The following is a 20100-nucleotide window of genomic DNA, read 5'->3' on the forward strand; positions in this document are numbered from 1 at the left end:
TTCATTCTTACTCAAACTCCATTGAATATGAATTATTCCTCAATTCATTAGACGAACACAATATAATATGTTTTAGGACAATCCTCTGCCCGTAGGACACGACCATTCCACCTACTGAAGGATGTAGGAATTACCAAACCAGATTCAACAGTGAAATCTGCAGAAGACGAAGACAGCCTAGTTCGCCAATTATTGAATAGACCATCATTATACACTTATCCTCCGGAAACAGCAGACGTGATTATGCAGTTGATGCTCCAATATGGTGAAATGAAACTTTGTTTTCAAGACCCGGATGATATACCACAATATAACGAAGCAGTACCTGAAGGGCCATACTCTGAGGAAATACCAGGCCAAGAAGATGAGCCAATGGACACAGAGATTCTACCAAACAGACGACGTGGAATCGTATATCCAGCAGAAATTCCAATTCCACCCGAGCCAGTGCCCATACCAGATCCAAATGATGATGATAGGGAACCACAGGAAAATCAAGATCCTGCACCAGAAGGTGAATCGCCTCCTGATGCAGAACCTACACCAGCACCTCAGCCCACTCCCGAACCTCAAGAACAACAGCCCGCACAGGACCCAGACGAACAGTCTGCTCCCGGGCAAGAAGAGCAGCCCGCACAGGAACCAGAAGAGCAATCTGCTCCCGAGCAAGAAGAACAACCTGCTTCAGAAGCAACAATGAATCCTTCCTCCAATACGGTAGACTCCGTCATCGATGATTCATCAGAACCTCTAAGTACGAATCATCCGATGTTTGAAGAATCTCCACCAACACCATTATTTGGAAATAATGATGAATCCATCCCAATAACGAGGGATCATGATCAAGATCTTGCAGGACAAAGTATTTTTGATCGAACACAGCAAATTGAGGTTAATATGCCAATAGACCAGAATCACATTTCACCACAGTCCAATCACGGAGTTGAGCCAGTGCTCTCTTGTAATCCAGCAGCATCATTTTCTTCATGTCAATCACAACAGGTTAGCGTTATAAGGAATATGAACCAACGTCATATTCATAATCAGGAAGCTACAACAGATCCCGAAAGTCCTGAACGACCCACGCCACCTCCTCTACCAGAAACAGAGTGGCCGTATCCAAACTCAGGTAACGATGATCGAAATACACCTCCATGCGCCCAAAGACCAAATGATTCAACAACAGATCAAAATATGCGATTAGATTGTCGGGAAACCTGGCCACAACTCGTAGCTACAGACGAAAGGATGTCGCTTACTGATAGTAATCAATCAGCGCCGTGTCCTTCAAATCAGCCACCTCAAACTTGCTTTATAAAGGAAATGAACCAACGTCATATTTCAACACATCGCAACCAAGAATCTGCACCAGTACTGGCCACTGTAGCAGACCCTGAGAATCCAGAACAACCCATACCGCCCCCAGAGCCAGAGAACGATAATCGAAATGCACCTCCAAGAGCCCAAGGACAAATAGACTCAACATCAAATCAAAGAAATCTCGGGCCACAATTTGTAGTTACAGAAGAAAGTATGCCAGTTTCTCAAGATCAAAGTCAGCCGTCCTGTGATCAAGAGGCTGAACAGATGTTTACCAATGCGACATACCCCAATAGTCCTGAAAATAAACCAATACCTCGAAGTCCAGAACGCCAACCTCAGCCAAGGCCAATGCCCCCACGACCAACTGCAGATAACCGAGAACCACGAAGAGCACAATTGCAATCAGCCCCAGATCAAAGTGATAGTATTCAATGTATATATTCCGATGGTCAACCTATAAAATCGTTACAAGATAATGAGCATGAGGAATCTTCACAACCTTCGAGCTCCACATCATCTGATCCCCTCGTCGGATTGCCGCCCAGAAATACGCCAAGTCAAAGTACCAACGTATTGATAAGTGTACTCTGTGATAACAGACGTCGAACTAGATCCCTCAGTGAACCTTCATCACCTAAATTCAGACCAATTTACCATCCAGGCACAAACAATGAATATGGATCAGTGCTCTTCACAGAGGAAGGTCCAAAAAATAACCTTCAAAAAGCTATAAATCAACCTCGCACACAATTAATCACTGCTTCAAGTCAGAATGATCAAGATCAGCATATAGATATTGAAATGCCATTTGAGTCGAAAACAGACGAGGAAACTCAGAATATTTTGCAACTACCAGCTGCTTCTTGTCCATCGCCAGAAGTAATTGTTGAAAGTATACCATCTGAGTCAGGCGACCAAGAAGAATTGAGTATTCCTAAGTACTCTGAATCAAAACAGAAGAAGAATCAAGATCAGCCATCGAAAGATACAGAAGTACGCAGCGTAATCGGTATCATATCTTGTAATCAAACCTCTGGTGATGGAGAGACGACTCAGAGTGGTGAACGTTCCACCAATCAGGGTGAACAACAAGAAACACCACAAGAATCAACTGTATCGCAAGGGTCCTCCAAAGCGGTAGCAAGTTCAAGCAGTAACGCACCTACAAGTAATCAAAACGCAGGAGAGTCAGGATCAGATGATGAAGATGAAAACTCCCGGAAAAGATCAAGGCCAAAATCCGTCGAACCACCAACTGGTTCCCCTGAGTTGGAGTGTGAGGAAAAGCTCACGGAATCGGAAGATAGTTGCTCAATGAGTGTATCAGGGGTAAGTCGGGGAGTATTGAGAGGACGTTCCAAATCTGACGATAGTAGTCCTAGAACAGTAGGAGATGCAAGCTCTGGGTCTCGTTTCTCCTATGAAAATAGACTGAGTTCTAGGTCCGAGCAGTTTTTGAACGAGTGCAGTTCAGAATCCAGTAGTCCAGAATACTTGACACCAACTCATGCTTTACCAAGAACAACATCAACATTTCAAGGTTGTGCTCAAAGCTTGAGTGCTCGTATTGATGAGGAAAGTCATGAAGCCAGTACATCCGTCCAGAGCAGTAACGCAGGACAAGATGAAGGTAATACAAATTTTGCATCTTATATGACTTATTTTGCATATTCCAACCTGAAATTCTCATCGGAACACCTTTTCTTCCAATCTAAAATTCAAAGGATTTTGAATTGGCAGAAAACCAAAATTTTCATTAAAATAAGCCTCCTGTAAGATTGTGAACCATGAAAAAAATTGGATCCCCAACACAATTTTCCTCAACTATCAGGTTCAAATCAAACTGTATTCATAGATATATTTCCCATCTTGTAGGAGTTCAATCAGACCCTCAACCAAGACCGTCTACTTCGAAACGTAGAGAAGCGCCAACTCCAGAGGTTCCAGAAGACGGTCCCAATAAGGTATTGGTAACAGAAGCCGGCACTAGCAGAAGGATCTCCGAATCCAACGAGGCTGAAGCGGCCGTTGTTCAAGCTCCACAGAATGTTGAGATAGGTGGAAGACCCGCTAGAATAACTCACAGAAGGAGACCAGTACCTAGCGAATCAGACAGTGAGCCCAGTAGACGCGAATCTATTTTCAGTGAATCAGGAATCAGTGGGATCGAGGACACCCCTGAAGATGATGAGAGTTCAGGTGAGTTCATAACTTTTCTTCCAGTAAAAGCTCAGAACTCCTACTTTCTATATTGATGCAGGCGAATACTTTTTGAATATTAGAAATTTCGGTGCCGTGGTTATTTCACTTAACTTTTCATCCACAACTACTTGTTGGCTTCTTCAGAGGAATTAAGGTCTTAGATATTGTACCTAACCAGGTTATTACAGCGAAATTTTGTATACTAGGTACCTACATCTAAATTTCTCTGAAAATTCCTGTTGGATGAAAAATCAGATGAAATGCCTTTGAGAGCACGGCTAGAGGGGCAGAAAATTTCGAATATTCAACAACTTTCCAAAATACCGCAATAGACGATTGAACTGATTGACTTAATTTGGAATCCTTATTATTATCATCATGTTAATACTCATTAACAATCTATGTAGCTATGACCTAAGACACAGCACAAAAGATGAATAGTCTATAGCGTTTGAACGAGTTGTTGAAATTTGATGCGTGTGACAATAAGTCGGCGTTACGAAAATAGGAATTGGGAGTTTCAATAATTGGTAAATAACAAAAAGCTGAAATTTTATAATTTCAGATCTTACAGACGAATATGCGTATTCCGAGAGATTGCATACGTTCCAAGCGGCTCAGGTCCAGGAAGGCAATCAATATGAAGGTGTTGGAGAAGCTTCTGCACCAGATGAAGGAGGTTTGTTGAAATTCTTTTTTCATAAGATTCTTCTTATTAGCAATGGTCGAGTAATTAAAGCAAAAAGAAAAAAAATTTGAAAATGATGACGTTCTTGATTTCAGAACCGTCAAGTACCACAAATGAACCACCTATTGGTCCGTCAGCGAGTCTGAATAGAGACGACCAACTCTTCGATTCTTGTTCTTCCCATTCAACAGTAGTGCCGAAAGATTCCTCCAGCTCGGCAAAATCCAGTGACAACACCTTGAGTTCTAACTCGACTGAAGACCTAGAAGTACCGGAACCTGGTCCACGACAACCGCCATCTTTGAGGGATCTCGGTTTACCGCAAGATGCCGATATTCAAATTGAGACAATGTTCTATCGTAGACGCTCAACGCCTGATCCAATGGTTGAGGTGTTCGAGATAGTAGCTGCTCCTCAGACTGGTAAGGCTGATCAAATCAAAACAGCCAGTAGCGTTTCATCAGTCTATATCAAATGCATACAGAATATGTGAGGCATCAGTACCTTACAACTGCTCACTAATCTCCATTGGTATTTTTTTGAAAATTCGGAAAAATTCAAATGTGACAGTATTTTGCCCATAACCGAACTTCTTGCTTATAGTACCTACTCAACAAGGGTCAAGTTGTGTGAAAGTGGGACAGTTAAAAAAAGTGAAAAAGCAGAAATTGGTGTATTCAAATAAAAAATTATTTCAACATCCTGATTTTTTAAGAACGAAGAAAATTTCTATCGCATATTTCAGTGAGTTTCACCTCAGCCAATCTCTTTCAACCTTGACATCATATTGAGCAATAATGAGAATCCCTCTGTGGAAATATGAGTTCTCTCGCAGCTCTCTTCACTCTTATTTGTCCAAAAGGGGTACCAACCCTTTTTTACGGCAACTTCTACATAAACAACCTATAGCTTTAAATTTTATATGTATACTTACAAGAATTTAATATGTAGGAAACGAAATGATGTCTGTTAAGTTAACACGTAGCTTTGATGAAGTTTATTCGATGGCAACCAAACAAGTTCTTTACGACTATGACTAGAAATGGATGATAATATATGATGCATTTGAAGAAATTGATATTTAATTTCAATAATACCTAATGGCTGCGACTCGATTTCAATAGGCAAACTGGCAAAAAAAATTCACTTACCTTAGATATTGACTAAATGTATATTTTGCAAACTGGCAAACTGGCAAAAAAAATTCACTTACCTTAGATATTGACTAAATGTATATTTTGCATATTTCTTTTATTTTTTTCAGAAAAAAGGAAAAGATCCAGTCCTTCCGATGAGGCAGAGGCTAAAAAAATCAAGGTATTTTTTGTTTAATTTTAAATTTCAAAATATTCTACTGAAAATATTCCATTTGCAACAACCGAAAATTCTCTAGAAAATTTACTCGTCGATTCATGAACCGTGAATTCTCTACAGTTGCATACGTACTTTCGGTAGAATTCACGGTTCAACAATTATTTTGTGTTCAACTGCACCAACAATAACTTCTGCCGTTTATTTCCTAAAATTCTGTATTACAAGCGAGCTTAAAGCCTGTGAGGAATAGTGATTTCTTATAAATGTCTCACCTCATCCTATGTATTTTAAAGACTGAAGAAGCTTCTGATCAACAAAGTGAGCCGTCAGAAGTCGATCAAGATGGTGATGTGCCCATGATCGAAATCAGTCCAGAAGTTTCTGACTCTGACAGAGAAGTTGAATCTATTATGGCTGCACAGAGATGCAATGAAAGCACGAGGAATACTGATCAGGGGACATCTCATTCACACAGTAGACAGATAACTATCCTCCTTCCTTCCGGTGAGCAAATCTTTAGAAGTTTCTTGTCTATTGTTAGAAATTTAAAACTTTCAGCGCATTTGCAAATTTATTCCTATATGTGAATTTATTCCAATCCTATATTATTATGTGATTAATATATATGAAACTATTTTCGAGGCTCTGGCCCATATTTCACGAGAATATTTCTGAATCGTAACCAGATTCTCATGTGTTGCAGACAACATAGGGCTTACCCGAGTTATAGTATATCCACCAAAACTGAAAATATCCAGTTTCGTTCCTTACGTTGCGCCTAAAAAACCTGGCGAATCATCTCCGAAGACGGACGATTCCAAATCGTCAAAAGGAAAGGCTCCAAGCGATGCTAATGCATCGTCATCAACTTCGTCTAGACGATCAACTGGTCTTCCTAAACAAGACAGTTCTTCGGGCACTAGACGAGCGAGCTTGCGGCCAAAGCAAGGAAACAAAGAAACCACTGAGTCGGGAAGTCAGAGACGAGCAAGCTTCGGAGCATCTTTACAGGGCAATACTGGGACTGCGAAGAAAGATAACCCGAAAACTCAACAGACACCGGGTTCCGAATTGAAACCGGTTACTAGAAGCAGTGCGAAAACCTCTGATGCGTCGAAGACCTCTAATGCGTCGAAAACCTCTGATGCATCGAAGACCTCTAATGCGTCGAAAACCTCCGATGCGTCGAAGACCTCTAATGCGTCGAAAACCTCTGAAGCATCGAAGACCTCTAATGCGTCGAAAACCTCTGATGCGTCGAAGACCTCTAATGCGTCGAAAACATCTAATAGTCAAACTTCCTCAGCCCCTAAGGCTGCTTCGACAGTGAAGAAAAATACTTCAGATTCAAAGAATCAGGCCGGCAAGTGCAAGGAACCGACTTCGAGAAGAACTCAACGTGACGATCAAGATGATCCAGATTCGTCGACTTCAAAGAGAAACTTAAGAATGGTAAGATATTAAGGAATAATAGTTACTATAGTGCATCACGGACTGATAATAATCTAGTGAACGACCCTTATATTTATTTCTCATAATTTTTGAATCGGTCAACTATTGCCAAGCTAAATTGATAATGTATGTATCTTCATTACCGTATGCGATTAGGTAATGAAATCGTGAAAATAAAAAGTGTTAATGATTTATCCATTCAGACACAGGTCAGCAAAATTTTGTATCAAAGTTGTAAGAAAATATGTTACTAATTCTGCAATACAACGTGTGGTTGGACATAAAAGAAATATGTCATCAAATCTCTCTTATGCACCGTAGAGATATTCTACTTAACATCTACATCAAAAACATAAAAAGAGGACAAATTTGTTGACAACAAATGTTTTTCCTTGTAAATACACATTAATGACAATAGACGCTCATGTAATATCCAACATGACTCAATTTTGTTGAAATCCAGCCAGTCATATTTTGTCTTCTTCCTTTGCTTCGATATTTCACGTATAAACAATGAACCTTTGAAATAAAGTGAGGAAAAAAATTGCACTGCAATCTCCTTCTTTCTTTTCGAGACATGTTGATTTGAAAAAACCGAAATAGAATAATAAAACTATATCTGCAAGGTTTTTTTCGGTTATACTAGGAAATTTTGATTAAGGAAAAATATACATAAATATCCCTGATGAATTCACGAAATGATTGAACCATTACATTTTCCGATTTATTTCAGGCTAAATCACCAAGAAGAAATGCAATTTCCAGGAGATAAAGGCTAGTCTTCATTTTATTTCATATCATTTTCTCGTTTATTGTGTGTGTGACTGTTTTTGTTTTATGTTATTGTTATATGTTATTTTTATTTCATGATTGATCAATGAAACGAATTTTATATTTGACAGTTCTTTATTACAAAAATGTAGTGATGAATTTTTTGATACATTTCTGCGAAACTGTCACAATTTTTTTGAACCAAACTATTTGTAAGTTTCGATCGAAGAAATAAATATTAAAAAATTATTATATTCTAAATCTATAAATATTCTATGTACATTATTTCGTGTATGAATCCCGAAAATACTGATATACAAAGTGAAGAATATAATTTTAGAAATCTCTATTTTCTCACAGTTTTTTCACTCCCTTTCCCACAAAGGTTTGGAATCGGAAAATATTGTGGAAATAATTGAGGAGCGATAATTCTTAAATTCTTTCGAAATATAATAGATTTGCTCGTAGGGATGAAGTATTATAAATGGTCAACAGCATGAACTTTACTTTGACATTCACTTTTAACTGGTGGCATAACACAACAAAGTATTTCTGGGTATAGGAGAATAACTTTCTGAAATATATTAATTCACGTTGTCAATTTTGTTGTATTCATGCATAAAACTCACAAATTAGTCGAGGGCTAGCATAATAATTGCTCCCTCCATTAGTTAGGACTCCTGAAAACTCCCATAAACAAAGTGGCACGTTCAGCCTTATTATAAATTATATAAATGAAGGGATGATTGCAGTTAAACTGAGCGGGTTCAATTGGCCTGCTTGATCTGAAACTGAACAACACAGTGGAAGAAGCTGCTTCTGTCCCATCTTCTGTGACTTCAATGCGCGATTTGTGAACAGCTTGGTCGAGCTTAGTGGGTTTAGGGGACAATGTTGATAGATCCCTAGTTGACTCGAATAGATCCCCAACCCCTAATTCTTCAAGAACCTGCAACGAATCAATTGACAAAATTTTAATTCGAGAAGGATAATAGATAGTAATCATAAATGGATCACGCCTTCCACAGTAAGGCACTGAATGAATTATGACTCCAAGAGAAAAATACAATATTAATAATTAATAAATACTTTACTGTCCAAACAGGTTTTAGTTCAAATTTGTCATTTTTCAACACATGAAATAGGTCCCTGATTAGCATTGCTTTTCAAAGCATCTTCACGAAGTTAGTTAAAATATTGATTTTTATTATTTCAAATCATAATTAAGCTCGAATAAGAGACAAAAAGCACAATAATAGAGAGGCGATCATTTTAGACATAATTGAATTCAAAGCATCAAATATCAAATGTATCAATTCTCAAAAATCACTCAGGATTAGAGCAGTTGAATTAACTCCTCTTGGATGGCGGTTTTTGGGGAGTTGAATCATATTATATTCATATACCTATGGGGGTTTAAGGGCGTGATAATACCTTAGCCTTATATAATAAAGAATATTCAGACATGGCTTGTTACTTCTTTCACTTTCTGCTAAATGTTGGGTAACAAAATGCGACCCATTTTTCATCATTATTGGAAAATTAGGATAGCGTTCTCTTTTCTTTCTATTGGCCTTATATAACCGTTGACATATGAGTCTTAAACTTTATCGGAATCAAATGAATGAATTTGAGCCTCTAGGTTGATTATATTATTGCAGTTAGAAAAAATTGCCGATCCATTTTTATAAGTAAAAAATAACAACTGTCTTTCATCATGATAAATGGTTAATGTAAACCACTTCTGTTGTTTGCAGGAACCGATCTACAGTTGTTTGGCATTACTTTGTGGGTAATCGATAAAAATACCAATGTGTAGCATGAAACTTATTAAATCTCTCAATCATCTCAATTTTCTGGATATCTCCAGTGAGAAAATATTCGATTTATATCATTTTGAGGCCAAATGCTCGATAGTAAAACCGTATATATAGTTCTGTTTAAATTTGAACGTAGGAAAGAAAACATTACAGACCTTTGAATTTTGAATATTTATTGATTTCTAGGAACTTACGGCAGTTTCATAATCGAATTCAAAGTCCGTCCCTTTAAGCTTAAGCTTCCTGAAGTTTCATTCTAAGTAGGGCTAAAGAAAGCTTCAAAAATAAAGGAACTTTAAGTTTGATTATGAAACTGGCCGAGGAACTTTCACTTAAACCTGAATATCATTTTGTTTGTGCATGCAAAGTTTAACAAAATAAAGCTATTGACAGCATAAAGATCGTTAATTATTTACAATAAAAGCAGACAGACACTGTCAGTCAAAATTAATCATTTGTTCTTGCCGAGCTAGTTGCATTTGAATTCTTGATCCACACTATAAAATTTGAAAGATTCAAGAAATTATAATGAAACTTTTGAGTCTGAGCTGAATGCATCTAACTCCACAACTAGATATTTACATTTCCTCCAATGAAACAAGTCAGACTCCAACAAAGACAGAAAAATTTACGCTGGTTTCCTGAAAATACCAGTGAACAACACCGTTTTCCTCTCTTTATTGAATATTATGAAAATGAAGGGTCTGTTGCACTTGAATTCTGTTTTTTCGTCAATGTCCTCCATAATTCTCCATCCGATGAGTGCTGTAGCAGCGGCTGCTTCAGCCCCATTCTCATTTAAAATAATTCTTGCCTTGTGAATGCCCCTATCTAAGGTAACTCTTTTTTTCGTCGATAACGAAGACAAGTCAACGTCCGCTTTGAAGAGGTTCCCAATACCAAGGGTTTCAAGAATCTACCAACAAGAGTTAGTGTTAGTGTCCACACAAACGCTGTGAGGTAGGAAGTGAGCATTCGATGAGTTAGGGTCACGCTGGAGGTATTGACATATACTTGAGTTTTTATGAACAATATGAACACTCATGTATAGACGATTATAGGAGCATATAGACTTGTGATTCTAGAAAGAAAAAAGTTTTTCTGAAATAAAAGAGACTTCACCGGATAAAAACCTGGTTTGCTACTCAAAGTTCGTTCCCTTGACTGAGAAAGGAAATATAATGCCGAGTATAGTTAGAATTTCATAATAAAATTTGAAGATTTATGGCGGTTGGACGGTTTTGACTTTTCAAACAGTAAACTATGAAAATTTACGTTTGAAAATATCGACTTGGGGGGTGATGGGATAATACTGCCGTTTCAGAAAAGTGGAATTTCATCCAAACAGAAAACAATTAAATTGTAGTTACAAATTTTTAGAACCATAATTTTCAAAAATTTATTTGCCATGGGCAAATTGGGTGCAGTGCAAAAGATAGTGTGAAAAAGGAAAGATTAAGCCGAGCCAAAACTCCGAAGTCGAGAAAGCTCGCTAAAGAACTCAATCTGAGAAACCAATTCAATTTGAGAAGACCTTTAAGAATGAATAAATTGTAAGGGTTAAAGCAGTTCTGAGCTTAGATGGTTACATATCGCAAAATGGTCTGGTTAATTTTGTAATGGAAATTATAAAAAACACTCAATATATGCTTAAAATAACGAATTTTAAAATATAGGTACAAAAACGAGACGCATTTGTGAAAACAACTGTGCCCACCTCATACATGTGAAATTCATAATGACTTCCAATAAGAAATAAAGAATTATCCAATTCTCTGCTACGTTGCTAACTGTTATCTTCAATAGTAGGTAAATTAATTTAATTCCTTTATTTAATAAAGAACAGATTCAATCGAATTGTTATTGAAGTTCAGGTGAATATTATAATATTAAAAATATGTTTTTCTGTTGCCATCAATGATTATAAGTAGAGATATCCAGCATGACCCTAATCGAAATATTCAAAAAACATGAACAAAAACAGCGAGGAGATAAAGCTGCTATATACAAAGCAACAAGCATACCCAGACATTCATAATTAAGACATACATACATTATATACATCAGTTAATTTAATCATATCGAATAAGAAATACATACCGGCACTAATTCGATGGTCTGCTCCAAGCTAAACTTAGGTAAAGACACTTGTACAGTATGACTGAAAGAATTTTTTCCTTCGACAATATTGCTGAATTCTTGAAGGGTCAGTTTACTGAGGGTGTTCTCCAGGGCTCTGTTCGTTTTCGAAAAAGGCGGCAGCAAGATGTACATGCTAACGTCTTCTCCTTTGTATGGCATTTCCAAAATATGAGCTCCAAGAGTTTCAGACACTTCTGCAAACATCACAATGAAAAATTAGAATGAGGATATACTTCGAAAGATTTATCCGAATATTAAAAGACCAACATACCATAATTGAATGTGCCCTCCAGGTGCATCATATCAACCATGATCTGTTTGGTTGGGCTGACGTAGAAAATTTCCTGCCTGGTTTCGGAAGGATTGAACTTCTTCAACCACATCCCTTTGAAATATGCCGCGTTGACCAGTACTAAATCGGTGAGCTCGTCCACGCTTCCTGGTGGAAGCAGATTCTTGATCATATTGTTTGTCCTGTCCTCGACCCACTGATTTATCTGGTTTCTGGCATTCTCAGCGTCAGTTTTGAACTTGGTAATGGCAATTTCGTCCTTGAAGAGGTCCAATATGCAGTCTCTAACTGGAACATCGTCACCGACGAAAATCTTGTTAGCGCTCGTGAATTCGTAGGCAGCCTGCAGACTTGTGAAGTTTGTTCGCAATTTGTCAAGTTTGTAGGCAAGGTGGATATCATTTTTAGTCTGGAAAATAAGAAACGTTTTGGTAAGACATGTTGCAAATGCAAAATGTGTTAGAGTGTTCTAACAACGGATCGAACGTGTACTCTACATAATATTTTCAAATAGATGTATGTATAATAAAATAAAGTCCTCAGATGCGTCTGTCTCTTCACTATATCGATAAACTCAAAAAAACTGCACGGTTTTTCATGTGGTTTACACCAACAGATACAATTATTCATGAGGAAGGTTCAAAAGTATAATTTGTTCAGATTTTGTGTAAATTGGTCGCGATATGACTATAAAATGGTTGGGAATATCGGAAACAAGAAACAATAACCCGTTCCTTCCTGGCTGATATGACCGATGCTGAATAAATTCCAAAAAATATAGAGAAAAAAAATGAACTACAACTTTGTAGATCTCGAAAAGTTATATACCTAACTTTAGACAATAACCCACTGTAATCAGTTCCAACATTGTAAATTTAAAGCAAAATATTGTTGAATAGGCCGTCTGACTGTCATGAAATTAATTATACAATCTGACCATTAGATATATATAAATGGGTATGAGTTGACATTATGTAAAAAAATCGAGTAGATAATGTCCAACAAATTTTTCTAGAGTTCTTATTGAAGATGAACAAGTATTTTGAGGTTTGAAAACTGAGTGGATAATGAATCGAAAAAAATTGTAATGTTTGAAAAGGTAAAATATACATTCTCAACTCGACTATATTTTAAATAATTAAAATTCGCATTTTGTATCCCAATATGAAACCGATTTTATTCACATTGCATGTGAATGAAACCAATTTTATTTGCAATAAATATGTATGAAACCGATTTTATTTGCAATAAATGTTTAAGTTTCCAATATTGATTGAGCATATAACACTTGAATCCAAAACTCTACCCTTTTAATTTCGATATGAAATAACTTGAGTGAAAAAAACAATTTATAAATAATCAACTTTTTGCAGAATTTACAGTTTACAAGTTCACACAATTTTCAGATTTCTCAAGAATTAAGAATGTTTCGTCAAGCGTAATTCATTACTGTACTGCTCGAGTTGAAATGACTATTATAAAATTTGATTTATATCCTAATGATAGTCATTCGAAGAAAATTCATTTCTTTTTTTCTCGTAGGAAAAAATAGAATCATTTGATTATTATTTCCCTAGTTTTTTCATAGATCTTCTATCTAAATGAAAGAACAATAATATCTTTTCAACAAAAATCAAATGTGAAGATTCTCTCACGATAATGAATAATTTTTTTCAATTCACTATTTTAGCATAAAGTTAAAGTATTCGGATACAACATGTGGCTAGCCCAAGGTAACTTCGTTATTAAATCCTGAGTGGGATGCAGTAATTGCAATTCATTTCACAGGCGAGAGGAGACTGATTTATCTAAAAATTACCTTGCGAAAAAGCAATTTTTTGAATTATATAATACAAGCTTTTATTCACTTATGGATCGAAATTCAGTCAGTGTATTTAGTGACTGCATTGAAAATAAGTTACTTAATCGCCAGTTAAAAAATAATGGATTATGGATCATTGAATAAAATTTATTGGAAAAGTTACTTTCAATTCAACCACCTCATTGAAATGAATCGAGAAAAAATTATTGTACAATTTCCTATCATTTAAAAATGATATTTAATTGATATTGTAGATTCCCTCAAAGCTCGAAGATTTTGATATATTGGTATACATTCAATAAGTAGCATTCAGCCAATTCTCTTAAAACGAGCACAAATTTAACACACACGCAAAATAATAAATTAACTGTATACCTAGTTCTGAAGCTGAACAAAAAAAGTCGTAATCTGGATGCAGGGTTTGTCTAGGTTTTGATTCTTACCTGCGAACTGTCCAGTCTCAGAGTGTTCCTCAAGAATTTCTCGGTCTGGTTGCCAGCAAGAAAGAAAGCAATCAACAAAGCATGATAGGTGGAATATGGCGAAAAGAATAGGTTATCATCTGGTGACAGCTTGTTGATAGCGTTTAGCAGAGCCAAGGAGAAGTCCTGTTGTCCAGTGTACAAGGATTTTTGCCCATTCTGGCTCACTTTGTCGATTGGTCCTAGGCAATTGGCGGAGGTTTCTTGTGTTATAGTACACAACAATAATACTGTGAAGGCAATGGCTGGTGGTAACTTCATTGTGCTGAAAAAAGTCAATTTTAAAAATATATCGGTGATAGTTGCTGATGTAGAAATGTAGGTACGTAAAATGAAACAAGATATTATAATCAAACAATGAGCGAAAGTTTTCTCGCAAAAATGAATAGGAAAAAATATGAATTTCTTGCTCTAAAATTATTGCTAATTTCAAAAAAATTCTGAAGAAATCGAAGGAAATGAGAATATTTTCAACTCACACAATTCAGAAGTTATGCATAGATCAAAAATAATATACGGTAGCGTACACTTAAAATATGATGCACGCCAACTTTGGTCGATAACTGCTCTGGTGCTTGAACATTGAACAATGAATCACATGTGGAGAAAGTTGAAGTTTCTACTAGCAATCCCCGGGACTTTCTCAAGTATCTTTTGAATGGACGATGACACAGTCGATCTGTTACCAAATCAATGTTGCGTCCTTTACAGACTTGCTTTCATTATTGTGATGTGACTGGAGACGTTTCTTGGTTTCATTATTGGAAATGAAACGAAACAGTGATTATCGAAGATTCTTTCATATGAAGCTACTCGTTAAGATGCATTTTGGAATTTAATTTCCTAAAATAAATCTTGGTGAGGTGCACAGTTTCCATTTATATTGCTGCTAGATCGAGGGTTCAGAATGCTGTCTGTAATGAATTGTTCATAATAGGGGGGAAAGAAAATAAATTGTTTATGGAATAAGAAATAATGAACTTATGTATCAACTCTACAGCGTCCTTGTGTTTTAGAATAACAACACGTTGTTGCCTCTGAATGGAAATAACCATCATAGACAAAATATATAAACATATATTTTGTCTATTTATTCACCTTCTCACTTATACCTTATATAGCCATTGAAACGAGCCCTAACTATTCACTTTATTTTCCAAAACTTTGGGCTAGCTCGTGCACGCATATTTTATACTTTGATGTCAAATTATCTGAAGCTATTGTTGAAAATATATTTTTTTCAATGTCTTCTCTACATAACAGATAATTTCCCAAAAAGAATATTTGGGTGTTAAAATTCACTATTGAAAAACAATTTATCTTCAGCTATTTTCGTCCAAAATAGAAAGAGATAATTATTGTAGACAGCTCTGAAAATAATTATAACTACAGGGTATAATCTTGTGAGAGCAATTTTTTAAAAGATGGAAGCCTTCGGACATATCAATTGAAGGACTGGTTATCACAGGAAACATATCTTCGTCTTAATTTGCGATTTACATGCCGTCCACGTAAATAAAAATATTAATGTGTCGAGAATGCTACCTTAACAATCCCGAAATTTCTGACTCTTTCAGTAAAGATTTTTTTTTTTATACATATATCCAAAAAGTACTGATTAATAAATTCAAACTCATTTCGAGTCGGTTTCATTTGAATTTTTATTCCGCTGTGTCAACCTTGGCACACTTTGTTTGTCTCCTTTAAGTGCATATATTAAGACCACCAAGATTTATTCAAATGTGTAAAACAATACGTCACAGGAAATTCCCCACAAGATTCATTCATACTAGTATTTCATTGCAAGTAACCTGCTATATTGTCATGGGAGAGAACTAGTTATCTACCAGTACTTTTTTTTAAGATTGATCAATGGTCATATTAATTTGAGGTCGAACTCTTCCTTTTCAAACAATAAACTAACGATTTCAATGGATATCCGGAAATTCAACCTCATCCACAATGATCGGTAGGATATGACCAATTAATTATTTTACGAGAATATCGTGAGGTTATTGAAAGAGTTGTGGTAATTCGCTATAGCGTTGAATTGTGCATGAGTATCCCATTCTTTAATGAATAATTCATGCGAGATTGGTATCACGTGGAGAAGAGTTTTCACATTATACTTATTAGAGTAGATTTTTTCAGTTTCGTGAGGGAATCAGTGAATAACATCAGTAATTTTTCTACCGGTACTTAACAAGGAATATTTAAATGATACCAAATGCGATTCACTTCATAAAAATTCAATGGAATTTGTTTTTTCATTTTTTTATTTGTTCCACGATGGCGATGGTGTCTATCTATCGAAAGTATCGCATAAAAAATTACTGAAATTCAACCAAAAACCGCTACAAAAATTTCATCTTATCATTTTTAAATGCTGTTATTTTTTGTATCAAATTTCAATTTTTGATCTGCTGTTCCAGTTCCCAAAAAAAGGGCAAGGGCAATAAACCCTTGCTCAACTTTTTTTTTGAAATCTGAACGTTTCAAAACCTGAACTGGATTCTTCAGGAAAGGCTATATTATTTTTTCTTCGTTTTCGAACCACAAATACCTTTCTAAGAATATCTAGTAACACTTTACTTATATTGAGTAAATGCTTTAGAAAACTGAATCTATGAATTAACAGTCTTAATCGTATCTAGTGAAGGTATAACAGAGATGAAAGTTTATATGAAATCGCCTGGCTCCTAAATGGATTCCCAGAACAAATAAAATCCTAGTTCTAACACAAAATCATAAAACTTCGTCAAATTAATTTTGACCTTCAAATAATTTCTGAGATTTTTTTAATCATAAAATCAAATCCGAGGAATAAGTGCCAATACAATTTTATTTGCCAGCTCGCGAAAATGATTCATTCGGGCAAATAATGAGTTATCAGATTATTCTTCGGAATTGATGATGTCATGGTATATTTTTTATGGAACCATTCAAAAACCAAGAAGACATTGTTCGATGTCTTCATAGAAAATCTATTTCAGACATGAATCAATGTTTGTACATTGCCAAATCGAACAGTGTTAATCGATAATAAAATTCGATTATAACAAACCATAGCAAAGTCTGACTAATAAGAGACGTCAATAATTTCTTTGAGTAACAGGGCCAGATCAGCCTTTTTGCCCCCCAGAACAAGTAAAATTTGTCTCCATTTTGAAGACAGAAGTAACTATCACATAAATCTAAAATTTAATAATTAAATAGGTTCACAGTATTTATCGGAATTTTTTTGGTAGCGAAGTAGGTCTATCCCTGCTGAGGGTCTAGAGGAGAACATTTAGAAATTTTAATAAGGTTATTAAACCAAGAAACATTGTCTACAATGTGAGGAAAACTTTCCATGTACTTTTCGAATAAGCTTCTTCACATATAAGCTTTTCGTAAGCCTGCATTACTGGAGTAATGGCGAGAAGTTTACTTTTGGCCGGATCTTAGTCAGACAAGATGCAGAGCAGGTGATCTTGAAGGTTATATAATCAGGCCAAGGTCATTATGATTCAAGACTTTGTTCGATTGCTATAGGGTGGATTTCATTTAATGCAAAAAATATTTGAGAGGAGAACTGTTTTCAGATTTTTTCTTTGAATGGATATAAAGCAGAAAGATTCTGCATTAATATAGAACCGAATCCCACATCTTTTCGAAGTGAGATGGGGAGAATATCGGAGTATTTCACAGCAAAAACTCAAACGATCAATTCGAATTACCTGGTGAAGACTAATCAGCTTAATAAAAACATCTACAGGCTGTAAACTTCCGGCAAAAAGTCAAGAGGTGATTACTTGTCCGAAAACGTCAAGATTTCATGAAGAAACATGGGATCAAATATGCACCCCCTCTGAAAATCGGGTGTCGAAAATGGAAACGTTTACGTTTACAAAATTGAAAGGGCACTTCAGTAGGAAATTTTTTTTCAAAATGCGTCAGTGTTTTTCAAGCTTTCAGGTCGTGCATATTGCGATGAGTGAGGGTGGTTTCCATTCCAGGGGTTGTAGCCGTTAAAAAGTAGAAACGCAACTGAAACAAACAGTAGGTGGATGAACCTATATTTTTTGCTGAAAATATTGAAAGACTATTGACATATCGAACGCTTTTGAAGAATTATTCTTTCCCTTTCAATGTACCTAATAAAATAAAACGTGAAAAGGGTATTTTTGATAACCCATATCTCAGAAAGAGTGCATATTTGAGTCCATATTTCCTCACTGTATATGTGGATGTCATAGTTATAGAATATGTATATAGAACAAAATAAATTGTCTTCTTTTGGTAAATAAATTAGGAGGATTTGATTTTCTGATATTCAAAACCATATGAACTCTAGTTCCAATAATACGAGAGAGAAATTGATCTATGTGTGTACGAATGAAATATTCGTCCCACGCTAGTGTAAGAAGTGTAATGAATCATCCACATTCGAAGTGAATGAATATCCCCTTTACTTTGAAGTGTTAGAAAATAAGATGAACATGAAATGCCGCTGTAGATGATATTCGAAATTATCGACTCGTACTCTTTCTCAGTGTGTGTTTTCGAAATTCACAAATATGATATTACCGATAAATGAATATATTGGTTACATAATTTGACCTCAGTTTCAAAAGGGGTCACTTACCAAAACGTTCCTCAACAGTGTCGTCACCTCCTCATATATACCTATTTACAACAAGAACAATACAGAAGAACTGACGTAGTGGGTCTATTTTACTCCAAACACATCACAGAATAATAAACTAGCTAAACTGGTTTAGGTGTTCTTTGTAGGTGTGTAATCGGCGTATCAATGAATGTGTTATTGCAATGACGACCAGACGAAACTAAATACAATTCCGTACTCAGTGTTTACGTCCGCTGAAGTTCCATGACGGTGCTGTGAAGAAGGGATTGAGGTGAAGCGGTGGGTTTTCCTCGCTCGTGCACGGGAATTCCTGTTTCACCTGCTCGCCATCCAGGTGGTCGTTGAGTCGGATGTAAGGATGGATTTTCATTGAGACGTGCAGGTGAAATTTGATGGACGATGCGGCTCTTGCCACCACAAACCCAATTTTAGATGTTACGTGAACGGCTGATTTCGAACCCGGATCATGTGCGTTCTTATGAATGCAGCTTTGGTAGAGGTCGAGGATCAAGGCAGAGTTACTTCGGAGTATTATATCTTTCTCATTACTCAATTATATCATAAGAAACAAATGGGTCATTTAAAAGGAACCTTCTCCATTTGAAAACTCAATTAACTAGAAAAAATTATATACCCTTATTTAAATGTCAGCTCTGATGAATGTTTTTTGTTAGGGCTTACCTACTTGATAATGCCTCCATCAAAATCTATATAAGAACAGTTTGTCACACTTCGAAAAGAATAGTTTTTGTTTTTGGGAGATAAAATTTGCTAGTATTCAATCTTTTCTTAAGTTTCTCGATCATTTTTTTATATCGAATATCGATTTCACGTTTAGGATGAATAGATACGTTGACATACGTAAAATTGAATTTTACGCTTAACTTTTGAACATCCTGTGAGAAAATTCAAAACCTGAATGATATTGCTTGAAATTCCAATTCGTGAGAGCAAACTATGAAATAGTAAATACGATTTAAAGTGAAATCAACAAAAACTGGGCGCCTCTCAAATATTCGAAGAGTAGGCCTGCCATTACAATACACTTTTCAACTCTCTTATAAGTTTTATTGATCGCTTTCCTTATTCACCTGGACTTATTCCTAATTTCATCACATGCACACAGTTTAGATTTTTTATAGAAGAGACTGTAACTTATTCA

General features: G+C 35.9%; 2 protein-coding genes across 5 annotated transcripts in view; one reads left to right on the plus strand and one right to left on the minus strand.

The window, feature by feature from the left end:
- Positions 1 to 8097, plus strand: part of LOC123311125 — a 22608-nt gene extending 14511 nt beyond the window's left edge. Inside the window, exons 4-11 of the mRNA XM_044894910.1 lie at positions 77 to 2953; positions 3199 to 3522; positions 4091 to 4204; positions 4309 to 4635; positions 5478 to 5530; positions 5821 to 6031; positions 6231 to 6979; positions 7713 to 8097. Of these exons, the coding sequence (XP_044750845.1) occupies positions 77 to 2953; positions 3199 to 3522; positions 4091 to 4204; positions 4309 to 4635; positions 5478 to 5530; positions 5821 to 6031; positions 6231 to 6979; positions 7713 to 7751 (4694 nt within the window). The 3' untranslated portion in view covers positions 7752 to 8097. The remainder of the gene's footprint in view (positions 1 to 76; positions 2954 to 3198; positions 3523 to 4090; positions 4205 to 4308; positions 4636 to 5477; positions 5531 to 5820; positions 6032 to 6230; positions 6980 to 7712) is intronic.
- Positions 7867 to 19193, minus strand: LOC123311126 (serine protease inhibitor 88Ea-like). 4 transcript variants are annotated; one of them, XM_044894912.1, is made up of 6 exons: positions 18936 to 19186; positions 14270 to 14573; positions 11984 to 12413; positions 11671 to 11906; positions 10153 to 10486; positions 8562 to 8699 (listed from the first exon to the last, which is right to left on the minus strand). In XM_044894912.1, exons 2-5 carry the CDS (start codon positions 14567 to 14569, stop codon positions 10199 to 10201), a joined length of 1254 nt encoding a protein of 417 aa, XP_044750847.1. In that variant the 5' UTR covers positions 14570 to 14573; positions 18936 to 19186; the 3' UTR covers positions 8562 to 8699; positions 10153 to 10198. The 4 variants fall into 4 exon arrangements, with proteins under 4 accessions (XP_044750849.1, XP_044750847.1, XP_044750846.1 ...); XM_044894914.1 differs by lacking the exon at positions 10153 to 10486 and having other exon boundaries at positions 7867 to 8699; positions 18936 to 19193; XM_044894911.1 differs by lacking the exon at positions 8562 to 8699 and having other exon boundaries at positions 9723 to 10486; positions 18936 to 19185.
- Between the last annotated feature and the right edge of the window lie 907 nt (positions 19194 to 20100).

Source organism: Coccinella septempunctata, chromosome 4 (assembly GCF_907165205.1).
Source record: "Coccinella septempunctata chromosome 4, icCocSept1.1, whole genome shotgun sequence".
Lineage (NCBI taxonomy): Eukaryota > Metazoa > Arthropoda > Insecta > Coleoptera > Coccinellidae > Coccinella > Coccinella septempunctata.